This window comes from Chiloscyllium plagiosum, unplaced genomic scaffold (genome assembly GCF_037043375.1).
Source record: "Chiloscyllium plagiosum isolate Xiang-an unplaced genomic scaffold, Cpla_swu_hap1 HiC_scaffold_6, whole genome shotgun sequence".
NCBI lineage: Eukaryota > Metazoa > Chordata > Chondrichthyes > Orectolobiformes > Hemiscylliidae > Chiloscyllium > Chiloscyllium plagiosum.
In genome coordinates, this window is record NW_028270144.1 from 95,582,827 (window position 1) to 95,602,882 (window position 20,056).

General features: G+C 39.6%; 1 protein-coding gene across 1 annotated transcript in view; it reads left to right on the forward strand.

Annotated features, from left to right (window-relative positions):
* Positions 1–20,056, forward strand: part of kl (klotho) — an 88,543-nt gene that overhangs the window by 25,982 nt on the left and 42,505 nt on the right. The window contains exons 2-3 of the mRNA XM_043692063.2: positions 6,391–6,907; positions 15,189–15,457. Coding sequence (XP_043547998.2) covers positions 6,391–6,907; positions 15,189–15,457 — 786 coding nt within the window. The remainder of the gene's footprint in view (positions 1–6,390; positions 6,908–15,188; positions 15,458–20,056) is intronic.

Below are 20,056 nucleotides of genomic sequence, written 5' to 3' on the forward strand. Positions count from 1 at the left end.
CTTCAATTTGGGTTCCACTATTCTGGAAAAGTCAATGAAATCTTCTATTGGCTTCTCCTTGGCTAGTTGTGAACAACAGTTTGTTTCTTAATAGTTGTTCTCTTGACTTTAGTTGAACTCTTTCTGCTACTACACGGATGTTAAGAATAAGACATGCTCATCAGATGAAAACTACGCATGCTGATTGTGAACCACATACACATTTTCAGTTTGTACTTCAGTGTTAACTGTAACAAACTTAATTTGGTCTTTCAGGAGAGAGACACAGAGAATTAACCTAAAGTTCATGTTGTTGATTGAATGGATATGTTCTTGTCAGCAGAGATACAGCCTTACTGCAGCTGAAGGCAAGTGGGGAGCTGATATCTTCACATACAGCAAGTGACGTTCCTTCTTTAAGGGTAGAGTCATAGACTCCTGCAGCATGGAAACAGACCCTTTGGTCCGAACAGTCCATGCCGAACATAATCCTAAACTAAACTATTCCCACCTGCCTGTGTTTGGCCCAAATCCCTCCAAACAATTCTTATTCATGTATTCATCCAAATGTCATTTATACATTGTAACTGTACCTGCATTCACCCCTTCCTCTGGATGTTCATTCCATACCTGAACCACTCTCGCTGGAAAAAAAATTGCCTCTCAACTCTTTTTAAAATCTTTCTTCTCTCACCTTAAAAGCATGTCCCTTAATCTCAAAATTCCCCATCCTAGGGAAAAAAAAACCTGTGATTCAACTTTTCCAAACCCTTCATGATATTATCAATCTCTATAAGGTCACCTCTCAACCTCCTATGCTCCAGTGAAAGAAGTCCCAGCCTATCTCGCCTCTCCTTATAACTGAAACCCTCTATTTCATGAAACATACTGGTGAATCTCTTCTGAACCCTCTCCTGCTTAATAATATCCATCCTATACCAGGGCAAGCAAAACTGGACACAGTACTTCAGAGAAAGTGAGGACTGCAGATGCTGGAGATCAGAGCTGAAAATGTGTTGCTGGAAAAGCACAGCAAGTCAGGCAGCATCAAAGGAGCAGGAGAATCGACATTTCGGGCATGAGCCCTTCGGGCATGATTTCCTGAAGAAGGGCTCATGCCTGAAACGTCGATTCTCCTGCTCCTTCGATGCTGCCTGACCTGCTGCACTTTTCCAGTAACACATTTTCAGCACAGTACTTCAGAAGATGCCTCACCAACATCCTATGCTAACCACCTTCTTAACCACCCTATCTATATGTGATGCAAACTTCAAAGAATTATGTCCTTGAACCCCTAGGTGTCTCTGTTCTACAATACCACCAAAGCCCTACTTTTAATTGTGTATTTGGGTGGCACAGTGGTTAGCCAAAGGCCCGGGTTCAATTCCTGCCTTAGGCGACTCTCTGTGTGGAGTTTGCACATTCTCCCCGTGTCTGCATGGGTTTTCTCCTGGTTTCCTCCCACAATCCAAAAATGTGTAGGTTAGGTGAATTGGCCATGCTAAATTGCCTGTAGTGTTAGGTGTAGGGGAATGGGTCTGGGTGGGTTGTACTTCGGCAGGTCGGTGTGGACTTGTTGGGCTGAAGGGCCTGTTTCCACACTGTAAGTAACCTAATCTAAGTCCTGCCATTGTTTGTTTTACCAGAATGCAATACATAGCATTTATCCAAATTAAAGTCCATCTGCCTTTCTTCAGCTCATTGAACCAATTGATCAAGATCTGTTTGTACTCTTAAATAACTTTCTTCACTGTCCACTATACCATTAATTTTGGTGTCACCCGTAAGCGTGCTAACCATGCCTTCTATATTCTCATCTAATTTATTTATATAAATGACAAATAAAAGGGGACTCAGCACTGACCCCTGTGGAACACCATTGGTCATAGGCATCCAGTCAGAAAAACAACCCTCCACCATCACTCTCTGTCTCCTAATGTTAAGTCAATTTTGTATCCAGTTGGCAAGCTCTTCCTGAAACCCATGTGATCTAAATTTACTAATTTGTCTACCATGTAGAACCTTGTCAAAGGCTTTATTAAAATCCAAGAAAACAACGCGTCCACTCTGCCCTCATCAATCTTCATGGTTACTTCCTCAAAAAACTCAATCAAGTTTGTGAGACACGAAAAATAAAGAAGTCAGCATTCCTTTGTGTCTTAACTACTCTTTGTTCTTCTTTTTATTCATGGATTTATTCTTGCCTCAGAGTGTACATGAAAGGATGTTTTCAGTTAGCTGTCTGCCTTCCAGGGGTTGTGACAGTTTGAGTATCAGAGCTTTGCTGCTTCAATCAATAGTTCCTTGATTCATCATCACTACTGTAGCCCAAGATCCAGCTGTTGTGGAAAGATACCATTTCACTCCACCACTGCCATCAACATCCAAGACAATGACAAGGGGTTATATAGATCCTACATGTCCTCCAAGGGAGCTGAGAATACTGTTAAAGATTGATGCTGCTGGTGAAAGTTGTGAAGTTGTGGTGGGGTGGGGGTGTGGGGGGAGTGTGAAGTGGAAGTAAACAATTTAATGCTACTGGTTAAATGGTAATGGCTAAAAGATGTACAGTGAGTTCACTAGTTGTGGAGTATAGCGTTATTTCTGCTTTCCCTCTAAAAATGACCATTGAGCGTTTGCATAAGGAGCTATGTCACAGCGGTGTTCAGTCACATGGAGCCTGAGTCTAAAAGGTGCAGGTGGTGCCCTTTCTTACTATCTCTTGTATATTGTTATGCTTAATAAAACCTGTTAATATTCACCTGACTACAGGAAACACCTGTACTTTGAGATGAAAATCTTGAAATTATTGTATCACTATTAAATAAAAAGAAATTGTGTACATAGACATGGTGGTTCAGAATTTTCCACATCAGCACTTGCCAGCCTATGAAATTCCACCAATAAAAAGAATAATAGGCCTTGACAATAGAGACAATCATTCAATATATTAACATGATGTTGGTTTTATGCCTTATTTTCCTCAGCATTTATTCATTGGATACTCACATGGGAGAGCAGACAAAGAAACCTGGTATTGGGGTTCCACAGAGACAAGGCAAGTTTAATGATGAGGTTTCAGATGCAACATTCAGATCAAGTAACAAAAAAATACTGGAATATTGGAGAAATACTGGCTCCCCAGCATGTTTTTGAGATAGCCCTTGAACTGCTGCCCTCCAACAGGATGCGGGGTCCCCCTTGCCAAAGTCCATGTAAGAACTTTCAGAGGAGAGGGCCATGTCAGAAATGTGCCCAGTCTATGCAAAATATGAGAAAAGTTGATTGTAAGCATTAAAAGCTATTAGTGCAGTAAAATTTATGACTGCAGCTGGAATAAAAGAATAATTTGTCTGTTGCATATTAGAATGTTTTAATGTATTAGTTCAAGTGATAAGTAGAGCAGGTGATGGTTTTGGACAATGAAGTCCTTGGAAGGAAGTCTTATGTACTACCCATTTAATAGTAAAGACTTGTTTGCTCTGAACGTAATCAGCTGTGAATATTTTAAATTATTGTGTTTGATTAATTTTCGTTAATGAATGAACAAGTGAGTCAATCATTTTTATTTTGTGCAATCATTAAGGTAGAACTTCCCATCTATTGGAGGAAATGATGCAACAAGTTAAATATAAATAATATTCCTACAATTTATGAGATATAGAACTTTAATGCTTTGCTCATTAGTTGTAGAGCTGAATCTACTCAGGTATTTGGCCTCAGCCATGTAGAGCTTTGTAAACAACTTAATTGTACATTGAAGCTAGATTTCATTTATAGAACAGCCAACATATTCCATAACTGTAGTGATTCAATAATGTTGTATAAAATCCAAGTACATTAACAATGCTTAATATTTATGCTGGTTAAATTTTTACGTTATGTTATCGTCTGAGTCAGGAGATTGAATGCAAGTAGACAGTTTCAAATAGAACCAGCAGTCACGCTATAACCAATATGTTTGCCACAACAAGAATTTTCTCATTTAGTTTAATTTTGTGTTTTATTAATCTAATAAAAAAATTAACATTGTCAGTAGCCATCTGGTGTTCTGTTCCAAATCTATTACGAGCAGCTCACATCTTGATCGTGTATTTATATAATTAATTATGTGGCCTTTACCTTAAAGACACCAACACATTAACTGCACGAGTTTATCCTTCTAGTTGTGTTGGAAGTGAGAATAACATGAGAATCTGCAGAGAAAGTAAATTGTAAAAAAAAATGTAAATGTTAATGAAGGTGATATTAGGCTTGAAGTTGTGGAAGTTCACTATAAAACTTATTATTTGGTAAGACATTGAAGTATTGAAAGCACTTGTTAAAACACAGTGCCAAGTGCTGAGTGAAGTGCCTCAGGAATCTTTTTGGACACAACAACTGTTTCCAATTTGCATGAATTACCCGAGCAACATTGAAGTTGGCATGGAGCTTGTGCTGCCACTTTCCGTTTTATTATTGGGTCTCCCTGACAGCTGGTCTTATCATATCCACTACTGGAAACTAAGTATTTAGAAACTTAACCTGATTAGATTTGCAAATAATACTGAATGAGAAGGCAAAACTGTGGGTGGCTTAGAAATGACAAAATCAGTTCGATAAAGTATTTAATTGGATAGAACAAGATGAAATAGATTGTAGGCTGAAAACTGAGATACATGAGTCATGTATAAAGGTGGGGAAATGGCCAAGGAAAACACTAGAAGACATCTAAGTGTTGTGTGTTATTTTACACACCCAAACATCCAATCATTGTGTAGTAACTAAAACAACTAAGATGCTAGTCGAAATGGAAACAATGATGATATACTATCTAGGTTGCACAGTGCTCCAGTTGCACCACACCCTAAGTTACTGAATACACTTCTGGTTACTAAAACACAGGAAAATAGTCAGCCGTTGGAGGTGGTGATGAAACAGTCACAGGTTTTTACGATGAGAAAAGATTGATTTAATGTGAGAGTTTCAGCAATGAAGATCTTTGTATCTTTAAGTTGAGATTCATCTTAGGAATGTTCTTAGCTATCAGTCTTGTCAGGGGAGTTTGTGATTCTCCCACAAATTAGAACATGCTTTTAAGTAAACTTAACCAGAGTCAGGATAAAGTTAAAAATCACACAACACCAGGTTACAGTCCAGCAGGTTTATTTGGAAGTACTAGCTTTCGGAGTGCTACTCCTTCATCAGGTGGTCTCCACAATCACCTGATGAAGGAGCAGTGCTCCGACAGGTAGTGCTTCCAAATAAACCTGTTAGACTATAACCTGGTGTTGTGTGATTTCTAACTTTGTCCACCCCAATGCAACACCGACTCCTCGATATCAAGACTCAGGATGTCATTGTATTCCTTAAACCATCCACTATACACAGTTTGTGATATGTTCCTACATTGATCTTAACTCTGAAACTCAAAAGAAAATAGATTCTATCAGTCTGTAGTTCAAGTTTGTTTCACAGTAAACTACTTAGTAAAACCAGTACATTTACAGCAGTTGAACATTTATTGTTCTCCTCAAAATTGTTAAAATAAATATTTCTTGTGTTTCAACACTTGATATAAAGTTGATCTTTGGTTTCTCTTTCTTACATAATGAAATTGCTAACAGCTTCTAACGTGCTCTGTACACCCCAAAATAACTGCGACCTGGAAGAAAGTTAATCTCAAAATTTACAATCCTCTGAAGTTGTTCTGAAAAATTAAAGATTCTCATATGTGAGTGCCTTTACCATAATAAAATGTCCCAAAGTGCAAACATTAGATGGTCATGCATTTATAATCCACTCCTACAAAAGAATATCCCAATCTCTGTAATGATATGCAATTATTTTAACACAATTTAATAGGAAAGCTATTGTAGAGATGACAAGGGCTCTACATTCTACAAACATTGACAAAAACATGCTCTAAGTGCATTTGACAGATTACGCACAGTATATATCCTTTATGAACAATGCAATCAGTTAACATGACTAGTTTTAAATCCAGTAATAAATGCATTAATAACTACACAAAACTGTAGTATTATCTGTCAAGAATGTAGCAGAGTCAGTGTTTCAATCTTTTTGGACACAACAATTGTGTCATAGTATGGTAGAACCTATATTTCTGCACCTCTAGTTAATCAACTACAAGAAACACTGGACAGGGAAAGAAAATCATAAATCACACCTAAATGTTCATATCTTCTGTTTATGGGAAGAACTAATTTTTTCTTTTGTTTCACATTTCAGGGAAATTTTGGATGACATGATGAGACAAGAAAAAGTATATAAAAGTTGACAATGCATCTAATAAAGATTTTAGCATTAAAGTGTAGTGTGCTTTGTAAGAAAGTAAATATTTTCTTGATGATGATTAGGTTGAAGTTATTACAATAAAGTTAATATTATATCTAATATGTTGATTACCAGGCACACTCCAAGACTTGGCATATCTACAATGAACATTTTCGCCAATCACAGCAAGGTCTCGTGTCAATTGCTTTGGCTTCTCATTGGGTTGCGCCAAAAAATGGGGACATAACCCCTGAAGCTGTGCAGCTCTGCCAGTGCTCTATCAACTCTGTACTGGGTTGGTTTGCGAAACCAATATTTGTAGATGGCGATTATCCAGAGTGTATGAAGAATAACTTCAAATCGCTGTTGCCAGCTTTTAATGATGGAGAGAAATTGGAAATAAAGAAAACAGCTGATTTTTTTGCACTTTCATTTGGACCACTAAGTTTTCGACTTTTGGACTCAAACCTGTTATTTAACCAGTCAAAAAAATATCTTCTGAGGCAGCTTCTCTATTGGATTCACACTGAATACAACAACTCAAAAATATTCATTGTCGAAAATGGCTGGGATGACAGCAGCGGCAGCACGAAGACTGAGGATGTTTATAACATGTATCCTTTAAAGACCTTTCTCATGGATGTACTGAAAGGTAACATTTTTCTCCCATTTGATGGTATTTTACAAGTTCCACTTTAAGTTTTATTGATAATATTCTTTTAAAAAATGAACTCTAACCAATCTTTAATCTTTACAAACAGGAAATACATTTTGATGTAAAATAGTACACCTGCAGGAAGATCTGACTCCAATAGATTTAAATGGAAATTGGGCAAAAAGAATGAATGAAAGATTTGCATTTATACATTGTCTTTCACAAATAGGACAGTCATTCAATCATAGAGGTGTACAGCACGGAAACAACTTCGGTCCAACTCATCAATGCCGACCAGGTATCCTAACCAAAGCTAGTGCCATTTGCCAGCATTTGGCCCAAATCCCTCTAAACCTTTCCTATTTATATACCTATTCAAATGCCTTTTACATGTTGTAATTGTACCAGTCTTCACCACTTCCTCTGCCAGCTCTTTCCATGCATGTACCACTTTCTGTGTGTGAAAAAATTGCCCTTAGGTCCCTTTTAAATCTTTTCCCTCTCACCTTGAACCTATGTCTTCTGGTTTTGAACTCCTCCATCCCAGGGAAAAGACCTTGTCTATTTACCCTATCCATGCCACTCATGATCTTATAAACCTCTATAAGGTCACCCTCAGCCTTCGACATTCCAGGGAAAACAGCCCCAGCCTATTTAGCCTCTCCTTATAGGTCAAACCCTCCAACCCTGGCAACAAGTTGTAAATCTTTTCTGAACTCTTTCAAGTTTTACAGCATCTTTCCTATAGCAGGGAGCCCAGAATTGCATGCAGTATTCCAAAAGTAGCCTAGCCAATGTAGTGCACAGCCATAACATACCTGTCTTTGCAGCAGTTGGGAAAGCTGGCCAGATTTCCAACATGTCGGTGCCTCACATTGTTAGAGGCCTCCAACTGGTCCACTATGGGGATGGTCAGAGGCAGGGATGGCAGGCAACTGGATCACCTTTGAAACTCATTCTCTTGCTCTGCTGCCAATTAATCTGAATTACCTCTCTTCCCATGACCTCATTCCATGACAAGTTGGTAAAGAACACTTACATTCTTGCTGATGGATCCCCTGAGGAATAGGCCTCTATCTGCCTTTTAAGACAGAGAAGCTGCTGACCTCTGATTAGCTGGTGTCAGTGAGCAGGTTATTGCCAAGCAGGTGCTGCTTGATAGCACTGTTAATAGTACCTTCCGTCACTTTACTGATGATCAAGAGTAGACTGATGGGGCAGTAATTGGCTGGGTTGGATTTGCCCTGCTTTGTATGTACATTGCATACGTGGGTAATTTTCCACGTTGTCCATAAATGCCAGTGTACTGGATCAGCTTGGCAATAGGTGTAGAAAGTTCTGGAGCATCAGTCTTCAGTACTATTGCCAGAATGTTCTCATGGCCTATACCCTTGCTGTATCATGTAATTCCAACTATTTCTTGATATCACATGGAGTGAATTGAATTGGGTGAACATTGGTATGTATAATGCTGTGGCCCACTGGAGGAGGCTGAGGTGGATCATCCACTTGCTACTTCTGGCTGAAGATTGCTGTGAATGCTTCAGCTTTCTCTTTTGCATTGATGGGCTTTTTCTTCATTGAGGACAGGAATATTTGTGGAGCCATTTCCTTCAGTGAGTTGTTTAAATTTCCCCCACCATTCACAACTGGATGCAGCAGGACTGCAGAGCTTGGATCTGATCCATTGGTTGTGGGATTGCTTAGCTCTGTTGATGACTTGTTGCTTATGCTTTTTGGTATGCAAGTAGTTCTGTTTGGCAGCTTTACCAGGTTGACACCTCATTTTTAGCTATGTCTGCTACTACTCTTGGCATGCCCTCCTGCACTCTCCAATGAACCAGAGTTGATCCTCTGGTAACGGTTGAGTTGGGGTTATGCCTGACCATGATGCTGCAGTTATGTTGGAGTACAATTCTGCTGCTGTTGATGGCCCACATTCCCTCATGGTTGCCCAGTATTGAGTTGTTAGATCAGTTTGAAGTCTATCCCATTTAGCATGGTGATAGTGCCACACAACACAATGGAGGGTATGCTCAATGTGAAGGTGGGCATTCATTTCCAGGAGGTGGCCACTCGGAGTCTTAGATATCTACAGCTTAGAAAAAAGCCCGTGCGCCCATTACATCTGTGCTGGTCAAAAACAATGACCTAATTTTCCAGCACTTGGCCCATAGGCTTGAATGCCTTGGCATCATAAGTGCGCATCTAAAACTTCTTAAATGTTATGAGGGTTTCTGACTATACCCCCTTACGGCAGTGAGTTCCAGATTCCCACTACCCTTTGGGTGAAAAAGTTTATTTCACATTCTCTCTAACCTCTGCCCCTTAAATGCATGCCCCTTGGTCATTTTGGTCCCCACACCTCAGGAAGAACATACTGGCACTGGAGCGTGTCCAGCGGAGATTCACACGGATGATCCCTGGAATGGTAGGTCTAACATACGAGGAACAGCTGAGGATCCTGGGATTGTTTTCTTTGGAGTTTAGAAGATTAAGGGGAGATCTAATAGAAACTTACAAGATAATACATGGCTTGGAGAGGGTGGACGCTAGGAAATTGTTTCCCTTAGGCGAGGAGACTAGGACCCATGGACACAGCCTTAGAATTAGAGGGGGTAAATTCAGAACAGAAATGCGGAGACATTTCTTCAGCCAGACAGTGGTGGGCCTGTGGAATTCATTGCCGCAGAGTGCAGTGGAGGCCGGGATGCTTCAAGGCAGAGATTGATAAATTCTTGATGTCACAAGGAATTAAGGGCTACGGGGAGAATGCGGGTAAGTGGAGTTGAAATGCCCATCAGCCATGATTGAATGGCGGAGTGGACTCGATGGGCCGAATGGCCTTACTTCCATTCCTATGTCTTATGGTCTTATGGTCTTATTGATCCCTCTAAGGTAAAATACTTCTTCTTGTCAAGGCTATCTATGCCTCTCATAATTTTATACATCTCTATCATGTTCCCTCTCAATCACTTCTGCTCTGTGGAAAACAAGCCTGGTCTGTCCAATCCCTCTTCATAACTGACACTGTCCAGCCCACACAACATCCTGTGCACCCACTCCAGTGCTATCAAGTTTCTCGTACAGTGTGGGTTCCAGAAGTTTTGCTAGCCCACCATGTCATTAATGTCTGGGGGGCTGGGGTCACAGGGGGATTTGCCTTGATCACGTTGACTATTTGATGTGTTCTGTGGAGTCATGAACCTTAATCTTTGCTTCATGTTAATATGGATATTAGAAAATTAGTTGTGCGTGTGTACATTATTGATTATATGATTGTTCTTACTCTGTATGGTTTATTCTGTAAATATTAAGCTTTATTCTCTCGCTAACTATCTGGATCTCACATTTTGTCTATTTTAAAACTAAGATTTACTGGTCTGTAATCAGATTGTAACATAGGTTTGGTAGTCTGGTCCAAAACCATAACAAGTCTCTAGTGTAATGTAACAAATGTGACAGTCAATGAGCAATGAGCTAATGACTGAATAATCTGTATTTGAAACGTTGGTTGAGGGATAACTAGTGGCCAGGAACCAGGGAAAATTTCTCTTCTCTTCAAAATAATGCTATTTGCACTTTTACATCCATCCAAGGGATTTGTTGAGGCACCTGTCTAATTATTCTTCCAACATCTCTGACAGTACAGCTCCCTATCACGTGGACATGTTGACTCAGAGATGAGAGTAGGACCAGTGAACCAAAGCTAGCATGCTAAATTAAACAACCGCAATCTGATATGAAAGAATCATTATATGTTAATCAGTTGTGCTATTAGAAAATCCAGACCCTGATTTTATGATGGCAGTAATGGCCAAACTATTGGTTTTATTGGAGTAAGACAGTGAATGCTGACAGCAGCTTCAGAAGCCTGCAGAGATGTAGATTAACATGGCAGTCCAGAAATTATTGTCAGCAATTGTATTCCTCTTTGCTGGAGGGTTGGTCAATTTTGCAGCTGCCTGGGAATTAGGCTTAGTTTTAATCTAACAATTATTTTGTCATAGAGTCATACAGCATGGCTACAGACTCTTTGGTCCAACTCAAACACGCCGATCAGCCACCTCAGTCTGACCCAGTCTCATTTGCTAGCGTTTGGCTCACATCCCTCTAAACCCTTGCCATTCATATACCCATTTAGATGCCTTTTAAATGTTATACTTGCACCCACTACATCATCTGGCAGCTTGTATCATACACGCATCGCCCTCTGCATGAAAAAAAATCTCTCAGGTCCTTTTTTTACCTTCCCTTCTCATCTTAAACCTATGCCCTCTAGTTTTGGATTCCCTCATCCTTGGAGAAAGATTTTGGCTGTTCACCCTATCCATGCCCCTCATGATTTTATAAGACCATAAGACATAGGAGTGGAAGTAAGGCCATTCGTCCCATTGAGTCCACTCCTCCATTTAATTATGGCTGATGGGCGTTTCAGCTCCACTTACCCACACTCTCCCCATAGCCCTTAATTCCTTGTGAGATCAAGAATTTATCAATCTCTGCCTTGAAGACATTTAACATCCCGGCCTCGAGTCTGCTCCATGGCAACGAATTCCATTATAAACCATTATAAGGGTCACTCCTCAGTCTCTGCCACTCCAGGGAACAAAGCCCCAGCCTATTTAGCCTCTCCCTATAGCTCAAACCCTCCTGTGCTGGTAACATCCTTGTAAACCTTTTCTGCACCCTCTCAAGTCCAACAAGATCCGTCCTATAGAAGGGCAACCAGAATTGTACACAGTATTCCAAAAGTGGCCTAACCAATGTCCTGAATTCCCGAATAATTACTCAGCTAAGTACTAAAGGACTGCCTGATGGTTCGCAGAGTGTCCTGAGAATGAGGTAATTTCTCCAACATGCTAAAACTTCCCACACAATTCCCACGGTGATTAGTGCATTAGATTTCAACTCATAACTCGGGTCCTAACTTCCGTGTCCACCAATCTCAAGATTGGATCTAGGCCAACGTGCTGCCAATTTTAAAGAAGTGTTATCAACTTAGTTGTGATATCTTGTCACTAAATGGAGAATTCTTTTCCCCTGAGAGAGAGTGTCTGTTCTCTTTCAATGAATGCACAGCAATCAATTAATCATTTAAGTCTTAGAAATACTTCTCTAATCACAATCCGTGATTTTCTTTTCTCCATAACTATTATTTATGCTTGAGTATTCATGATGCCAAAATTTACTTTCTTCCATCTACATAGAGTAATAGAATCATAGAGATGCACAGCACAGAAACAGACCCTTTGGTCAAACTCGTCCATGCCAACCAGATATCTTAAATTAATCTAGTCCCATTTGCTAGCACTTGGCCCATATCCCTCTAAACCCTTCCTATTCATATACCCATCCAAATACCTTTTAAATGTTAAAAGTCACACAATACCAGGTTATAGTCCAAAAGGTTTACTTGGGCGCATTAGCTTTCGGAGCACTGCTCCTTCATCAGGTTGCTAATTGTACCAGTTTCCTTCATTTCTTCTGGCAACTCATTCCATAAATGCACCACTCTCTGCATGACAAAGTTGCCCTTAGGTCCCTTTTAAATCTTTCCCCTCTCACCCTAAATGTATACCCTCTAGCTCTGGACTCCCCCACCCAGGGAAAACACCTTGTGTATTTGCCCTATCCATGCTCCTCATGATTTTATAAATCTCTATAAGGTCACCCTTCAGCCTCCCACACTCCTGGGAAAACAGCTCTAGCCTATTCAGCCTCTCCCTATAACTCAAATCCTCCAACCCTGGCAACATCTTGTAAAGCTTTTCTGAACTCTTTCAAGTTTCCCAACATCCTTCCAATAGGAGGGAGACCAGAATTGCACATGATGTTCCAAAAGTGGCCTAACCAATGTCCTGGACAGCTGCAACATGACCTCCCAACTCCGGTACTCAATGTCCTGACAACAAAGGCAAGCATATCAAACACCTTCTTCACTTCACTGTCTATTTTTGACTCTACCTTCACGGAACTATGAAGCTGCACTTCAAGGTCTGTTCAGCAACACTCTCCAGGACTTTACCATTAAGTGTCCTGATGTGGCTTTTCAAAATGCAGCACCTAACATTTATCTAAATTAAACTCCATCTGACATTCCTCGACCCTTTGGCCCATCTGATCAAGATCCCATTATATTCTAAAGTAACCTTCTTTGCTGTCCACTACACCTCCAGTTTTGGTGTCATCTGCAAACTCACTAACTACACCTCCTATGTTCACATCCAAATCATTTATATAAATGATGAAAAGCAGTGGACGCAGCACTGATCCTTGTGGCACTCCACAGGTCATATCTGATTATCAGTCATGTATTAGAAAAACTTGACTTCAGATTTAATTCAAGCTCAGCATATTTTAAAACAACACTTAGCTCAATTTTTAAGCAATAGAGTCTTAACTTCAAGGAATTGAATCCCAACTATAACAGACGTTTATAATCCGGTTTCTCTTAAGGGTTAAATGTTGGCCATCTGGTAGTAGATAACGCGAGTATTCCTGAAAAAAACTGACTTGTTGCAGTTTTCGTCTTGCACTCAGGATAATTTGGAAGAATATCAACTCTGACAGCAGAGTGTTGACTGATTGGAAGGTAGACTTTCATTGGTAGAAACATTACCCATCTTCCCTCTCTCATGAATGCAGAATACTTTACATTAGTCAAAGCACAGGAGAATTACTTTGACAATATTTATTCCTCAGTCAACAGCATATAAACAGATTATCTGACCTCAATCACATTACTGTTTGAGGGATCTTGCTCTCCAACTGCCATTCATTTCTACATAAATTTGAACCGATTTTAATCGATTAGAAATGCTAAACAATGCTAAAATGTAATGACTAAATTCTATTTTGGAGCAATTATAAAAATTCTTGTAGTAAAATTATTGATATTTTTGTAGGATAAAGAAACAATGCTTCTAAGAATTCTATTTATCTCAGAAGTTGTATGCAAAATAAATTAAATCCATTAATTATTTGATGAGTTTTTAATGGAATTGCTTTCATTGATAATGGGCTGGATTTTCAGAGAGATGGACGACTCCTGGACTTCTAAAGATAGCAGGCATCATCTGATCCTGGGATTCCCCTAGTTTTTAGCAGCGTGGGTTAAGAATGTGGCTAATTTGCATAATGAGCCCACACTCTGCCCTTCCCGTCTGGCCAGGTTTTTGGAATTTTTGTGGAATTGGGACAGATTTTCAATGAGTTGTGATGTACAACCCCTCACTGTTGACATGATCTAAAGGCTGAATGAGGGAACCTTTTGAAATATAAGTTTGAAAGGTCCCTTGGCAAACTATGGCTTTGCATCCACAACACGCCCATGGTCTGTCATACATCCCATGTCAAGCTACATTCCTATTTAGCCTTTATACATTCTGTGGAGAATCAGTGAACACAATAGTACCAACAGCATTTGTGTTTTACCTTAAATTTAATTCTTTCATAGCTTTCTTAAAGAACTCTTTTCACTCCAGCTGTATAGAGATGACTCTCACCCACACGAATAACATTAACAAAAACTACTTAATAATTTTTAATCGTGTGTAAACAAACATTGAGCAATTGGCAGAATAGATGACAAAGAAGTGGTCAATTAAGCAACACTTCCCTTTCAGGCAGAGCTGTTTCCACAGATCATGGGCAGCACGGTGGCACGTGGGCAGCACAGTGGCACATTTGATAGCACTGTTGCCTCACAGTGCCAAGACCCGGGTTCAGTTCCCGCCTCAGGCAACCGTCTGTGTGGAGTTTGCACATTCTTCCCGTGTCTACGTGGGTTTCCTCCGGGTGCTCCGGTTTCCTCCCACAGTCAAAAAACATGCAGGTTAGGTGAATTGGCCATGCTAAATTTCCTGTAGTGTTAGGTGTAGGGGAATGGGTCTGGGTGGGTTGCTCTTCGGAGGGTTGGTGTGGACTTGTTGGGTCGAACGGCCTGTTTCCACACTGTAAGTAATCTAAGTAATCTAAGTAATGGAAATCCTTCCTTTGTAGGTACTCTCACTTGAGGCAGTGGCACTGAGCCAGGAAATTTCCCAAATACTGCTATCCACTTCCAGGATGAAAATCCAGCCCAGTGACTACACTTCATTGCCTGTAAAGGGCGTTTGACTGCCTTGCTAGTCACTAACAAGCTGCCTATCTTTGCAATGCAATTTGATGTAGCAAGTCTTGGAAGATTAATGTTTCTTGTAGCTAAAATGTATTCCACAAATTATACTTGTATGAAATGTAAGCATTAACATTTTTGGTACTTGTACTTTCACAGCAATTAAGTATGATGGAGTTGATGTCATTGGATACACAGCATGGTCACTAGTAGATGGTTTTGAATGGGATGCTGGTTACAATACCCGACGAGGATTGTTTTATATTGACTTTCAAAGCAAAGAGAAGGAGAGAATGCCAAAATCATCTGCTTTTTTCTATCAGCAAGTGATAGAAGACAAGGGATTCCCACCTATACCAGAAAACAAACCTATTACAGGAACCTTCCCCAACAGTTTTGTATGGGGAATCTCTGAAGATGTTATACAGGTATTTCTTTTAAGTTCTTTAAAAAAAATGAAGGTTGTTATATGGTCAATGCAGAATACAAGTTTGTCAACACTGTAGTTAACTGATCACTGCATCTAAATCAGTCACATCCCTCCCGCCATGATGGTTTCCCATCAATTATAACCTCTTTGCAAATGTTGACATATTTCAATGATTGTAGTTCATTCTGCACATCAGATATTGCAATGTTGCTGGATTCTCAAACATTTATGTTTTCATTTTAGTGCATCACATATCCCCATCTGAATTTAAAAAAATAATTTTTCAAATATTACTTCAGAAACATTGCAAATACAAAATAACTTAGGTCTCTTCAAACTTATCATGTTGTAGGGTAAAACCGTTTTAAGAAGCTTAAGATATATTTTGAGGAGGTAAAACATTTTCTGTTTACATTTAGATATTGAATAACATATCTTATGAGGTGAGCTTTTACTTTAATATTAGGGGAATGTAGCTTAAATTCCTATTATTTTTCTTTGGAACTACTGTATGTTAGCTAGCATGCAGCAGTTTGAGAGTGAGGGGCAATGAGCCTATGTTGAGAAGGGATAAACCAGGATAGGATTAACAGTCTCTGGGACAAATGTGATTAATTAAAGAAAGCCAGCATGGGTTTGTAATGGGCAAATCATGTTCAATGAATTTGATTTTTTTTTAAATGCAGTAATGGAGAGGTTGGCGAAGAAACGTGCTGCATGTGCTGTATGTGGACTTTCAAAATAAGGTACCGTGTAAGAGACTTGTCAACATAGAATATAAAAGGGACAATGACAGCGCTGATACTAAATTGGTTGAGCAACTGGAATCAAAGTGGTCCTTTTCTTTTCCAGACTGGAATAGATTGGCATTCCCCACATGCTGATATTTTAACCATTTTTTTTTGATCGATACCAATGACCTAGATTCAAACATGCAAGGCAAAATTACAAATTTTGCCGATGACAAATCACTTGGAAATATTGTGAACTGCAAAGAGGACAGTGATAATCCTATCACTATGATTAGGTTTAATAGTAGTTAAGTTTAATGATAGAATAGTCAGACAAGACAGCAGTTGAAATTTAATGTAGAAAAATGTTAACTGATAAATTTTAGTCCGAAGAATGAAGAAAGGCAATATAAAACATAGGATAACATTGTAGAGAGGATGCAGGCCCTGAGGTCACATGCACACAAATTTTTGATGACAGCTCAGGTTGAGAAAGTGATTAATAAAGTGACCATGATCCTGGTTTTATGAAAGCAGTATTTGAAGACTAACTTACAATATCATTGCTTACCTTACTCAGTGAGGATTTTGAATTCATACCTACGCAATTTACAACTGAGATTAGACATCTTGTAATGCAAAAATATTCCAAACTTCAAATAGGGTTTTGGTGCCGATCCACAGGTCAGCATGAGAAATAAAACCGTTTTCTGTATGAAAAGCTCAAGTGAAATCTGATCTGAGTTATAAACAGGGGCAACATCTTCAAAGACATGGAGAAGTTTGTGTGTCCTGATTGCCCCATCTGACCCGATAAATGGAACAGCAACAGGAATGAATGAACATATATAGCAGAAGCGTTGACTTGCTGTGAAGTTTCTGCCCTTCTGTGTTTTCAGGTAGGCCTCAATCTACACTGCCAGAGCCTTCAGCTTGTTATAGGAAAGAGCCTTATCCTAGACAAAGTTACAGTTAGACAACACTTCAGTCTCTGTCCATGTTGCAACAGCCACATTCTCTTCCTGCCCACCAACTAGAAATGGTGTAAATCAGGGATCAGTTGTTATCACAGAAAGTTGATGGAGGGCTTGAAACACATTTTGATACTTGAACTTTCTTGGTTTTAAGTTTTAATGCCTTCCAAATTTAAAAAATGCGTTGTTTTGTAAATTGTACAAAGATGGTCCATGCAGAATTTGATTCCTTACAGCTGATTATTGGGTCCTTCAAATGACTGTAAAGTTCCAGAATATTGTCTGAGGCATGGGTACCCATGTGTACTCTGAGTTGATCTGGGTGGTGGATTGTTGAGGATTTTAATGCATATGTTGTCAGCATTCAGTTTAGAACATTGAGTTTAGTTCTGATTTCATAACACCGCAGCTTGGATTTTAACTTCTCTGTTAAAGCTTTCTGTTAGTTACACAGGGCTAATGTCTTCATAGTAGGAAGAATCCCACTTCCGTCTTATTTAAAGGGATTGACAGCTACTTTTGGGTTAAATGCTGACTGACTCCTAATGATGGCTATTGTAATTGTAGAAGTTCTTCGTGCACAAGTTTCTAAATGAGACCAAGCCAAGGCCAGTGTAGTATTTTTATGTTTTGTATTTGGTAACACATCTGAGAATTCTACTTATTCTTTTGTTAGCCTTATAGTACTTGTTTTGAACTGTCAGAGGGTCATGTTGTATAACATCTAAGCATTTCTCTGAATGAATAACTAAGTTCATAGCCCTACAGGTTTTGCCCATTCTTGGCAGTGATAGCATGAAAATGTATGACAAGACATCTGAATGTCAAAGGACCCAGATTTTGTCCTATTCTCTTATCAGAGACATATAATCTATTTTTCTCATCCAAGGTCACAAAATACACAAAATCTACATATCACACTGATATCTTCTATGAGATTACTGATGGTGAAGCACAACAGATCTAACACTGATCCCTGCTGGGCTCCAGGAGTAATGCATCCCCACACAGAATCACTGCTGTTGTCAAGAACATCTTGTCCATAAGAATGCAACCAATTCCTTATCCAACCTCAAAAGCAGTAGCCTAGTGGCAATATCACTAGATTGGTAATCCAGAACCTTGTTCTAGGGACATTGGATTGCATTCCACCATGGCAAACTGCCACAAAATCTAAAGGAAAGAATAAAACTGGGTCGACAACCTGGCATTAGCCTAGGCACCAGAAATGACAACAGCAAAGAGATTGGACCTACAAAGCCCAACTTAGCATCATTTAGAGATTTGTGCCAAAAATTAGAAGAGTTGTCTCTGAGACCAGTTAACCAACAGTCTAGCATTCATACTCATGGAATCATATTTTACAAATGCTGTCCCAGTCACCATCCCTGGGTATGTCCTGAACCACTGGCAAGACAGAAACCATAGATGGTGATACCACAGTGGTACATAGTTGGGATGAAGTTATTCTGGGAGTCTGCAATGTTGACTTCAAATACCTGTAATTCTCATGGCATCAAGTCAAGGAAATCTCCTGCTGATTACCCCCTCTGCTCATCTTGGCTAATGAATCAGTACTCCATGCTGAACATCATCATCCTCACCAATCTACCAGTCACAAATGTGTATGTTTATGACAATTTCAGTAAGAAAGATTATCGCACAGTTCTTGGACTGGTGAAGTCCCATACACATCTTGTGAATAGCCTTAATGGGTTTGTATGGCACTAACACTGGTGTTTAATTCCAAAAGACTTCAAATAGACTTAGGAGCTCAAAACTCGGCATTTGTGAGGTGTTGTGGGTTCCTGTTGAAGGGCTTATGCTTAAAACATCGATTCTCCTGCTCCTCGGATGCTGCCTGACCTGCTGTGCTTTTCTAGTACCACACTCTCGACTCTGATCTCCAGCATCTGCAGTCTCACTTTCTCCTACTTGTGGGCCATCAGTCAAAGCAGCATTATTATAATCAAGCACGACGTATTCCTCACTCTTCAACTACCGTCAAACCAGGGGATCAAAAATTGTGGAAAGAAGAGTGCGGAGGAGCATTGGACATACCTAAATGTATTAATCTGGTCAAACTTATCAAACAGTAGTAAGAGTATACACTGACAGTACTAAGAAATACCACATTCAATGGATCAGATTTAAGCTCTGCAGTCCTACTGCATCTAGTTGTGAATGGTGATGGATAATTAAACAATTAACAGGACATAAAGGCTCCAGATATATCAATATCCTCAATGATGAGGAATCCGGCACAACAGTGCAAAAAGAAGACATTTTCATCTGTCTTCAGCCAGAAATCCCAAGTGGGTGAGCCATCCAAGCCTCTTCTCAGAACACAGCATCATAGATGCCAGTCTTCAGCCAATTCGATTAATTCCATGTGACATCAAGAAACAGCCGAAGATGTTGAATACTGCAAAGGCAATGGAACGAATATGATTCCTCCAATTCTCAGATACCAAAACAGTCTAGGGTCAAATGCAGCAAGACCTGGAAAATATCCAGATTGGCCTATAAATGGTAAGAAAGATTCATACTACACAATGCCAGGCAATGACCATCTACAATCAAAGTAACCCTAACCATTGTTCCTTGACATTCAGTGGCATTACCCTTGCTGAATTCCTGAGCATGAAGCAGAAACTGAAATGGACCAGCTTTATAAATATTATGGATACAAGCCAGGTCAGAGGCTAGGAATCCTGCAACGAGTACCTTAAATTCTGATTTCCCAGTACCTGTGTACTAGCTAGTCAGGAATGTCATGAAATATTCCCCACTCACCTGGATGAGTGCAGTTCTAACAACACTGAAGAAGCTTGGCACAGGACAAAACAACCTGCCTCATTTACTCCACATTCCAGAATGCCTCCATCACTG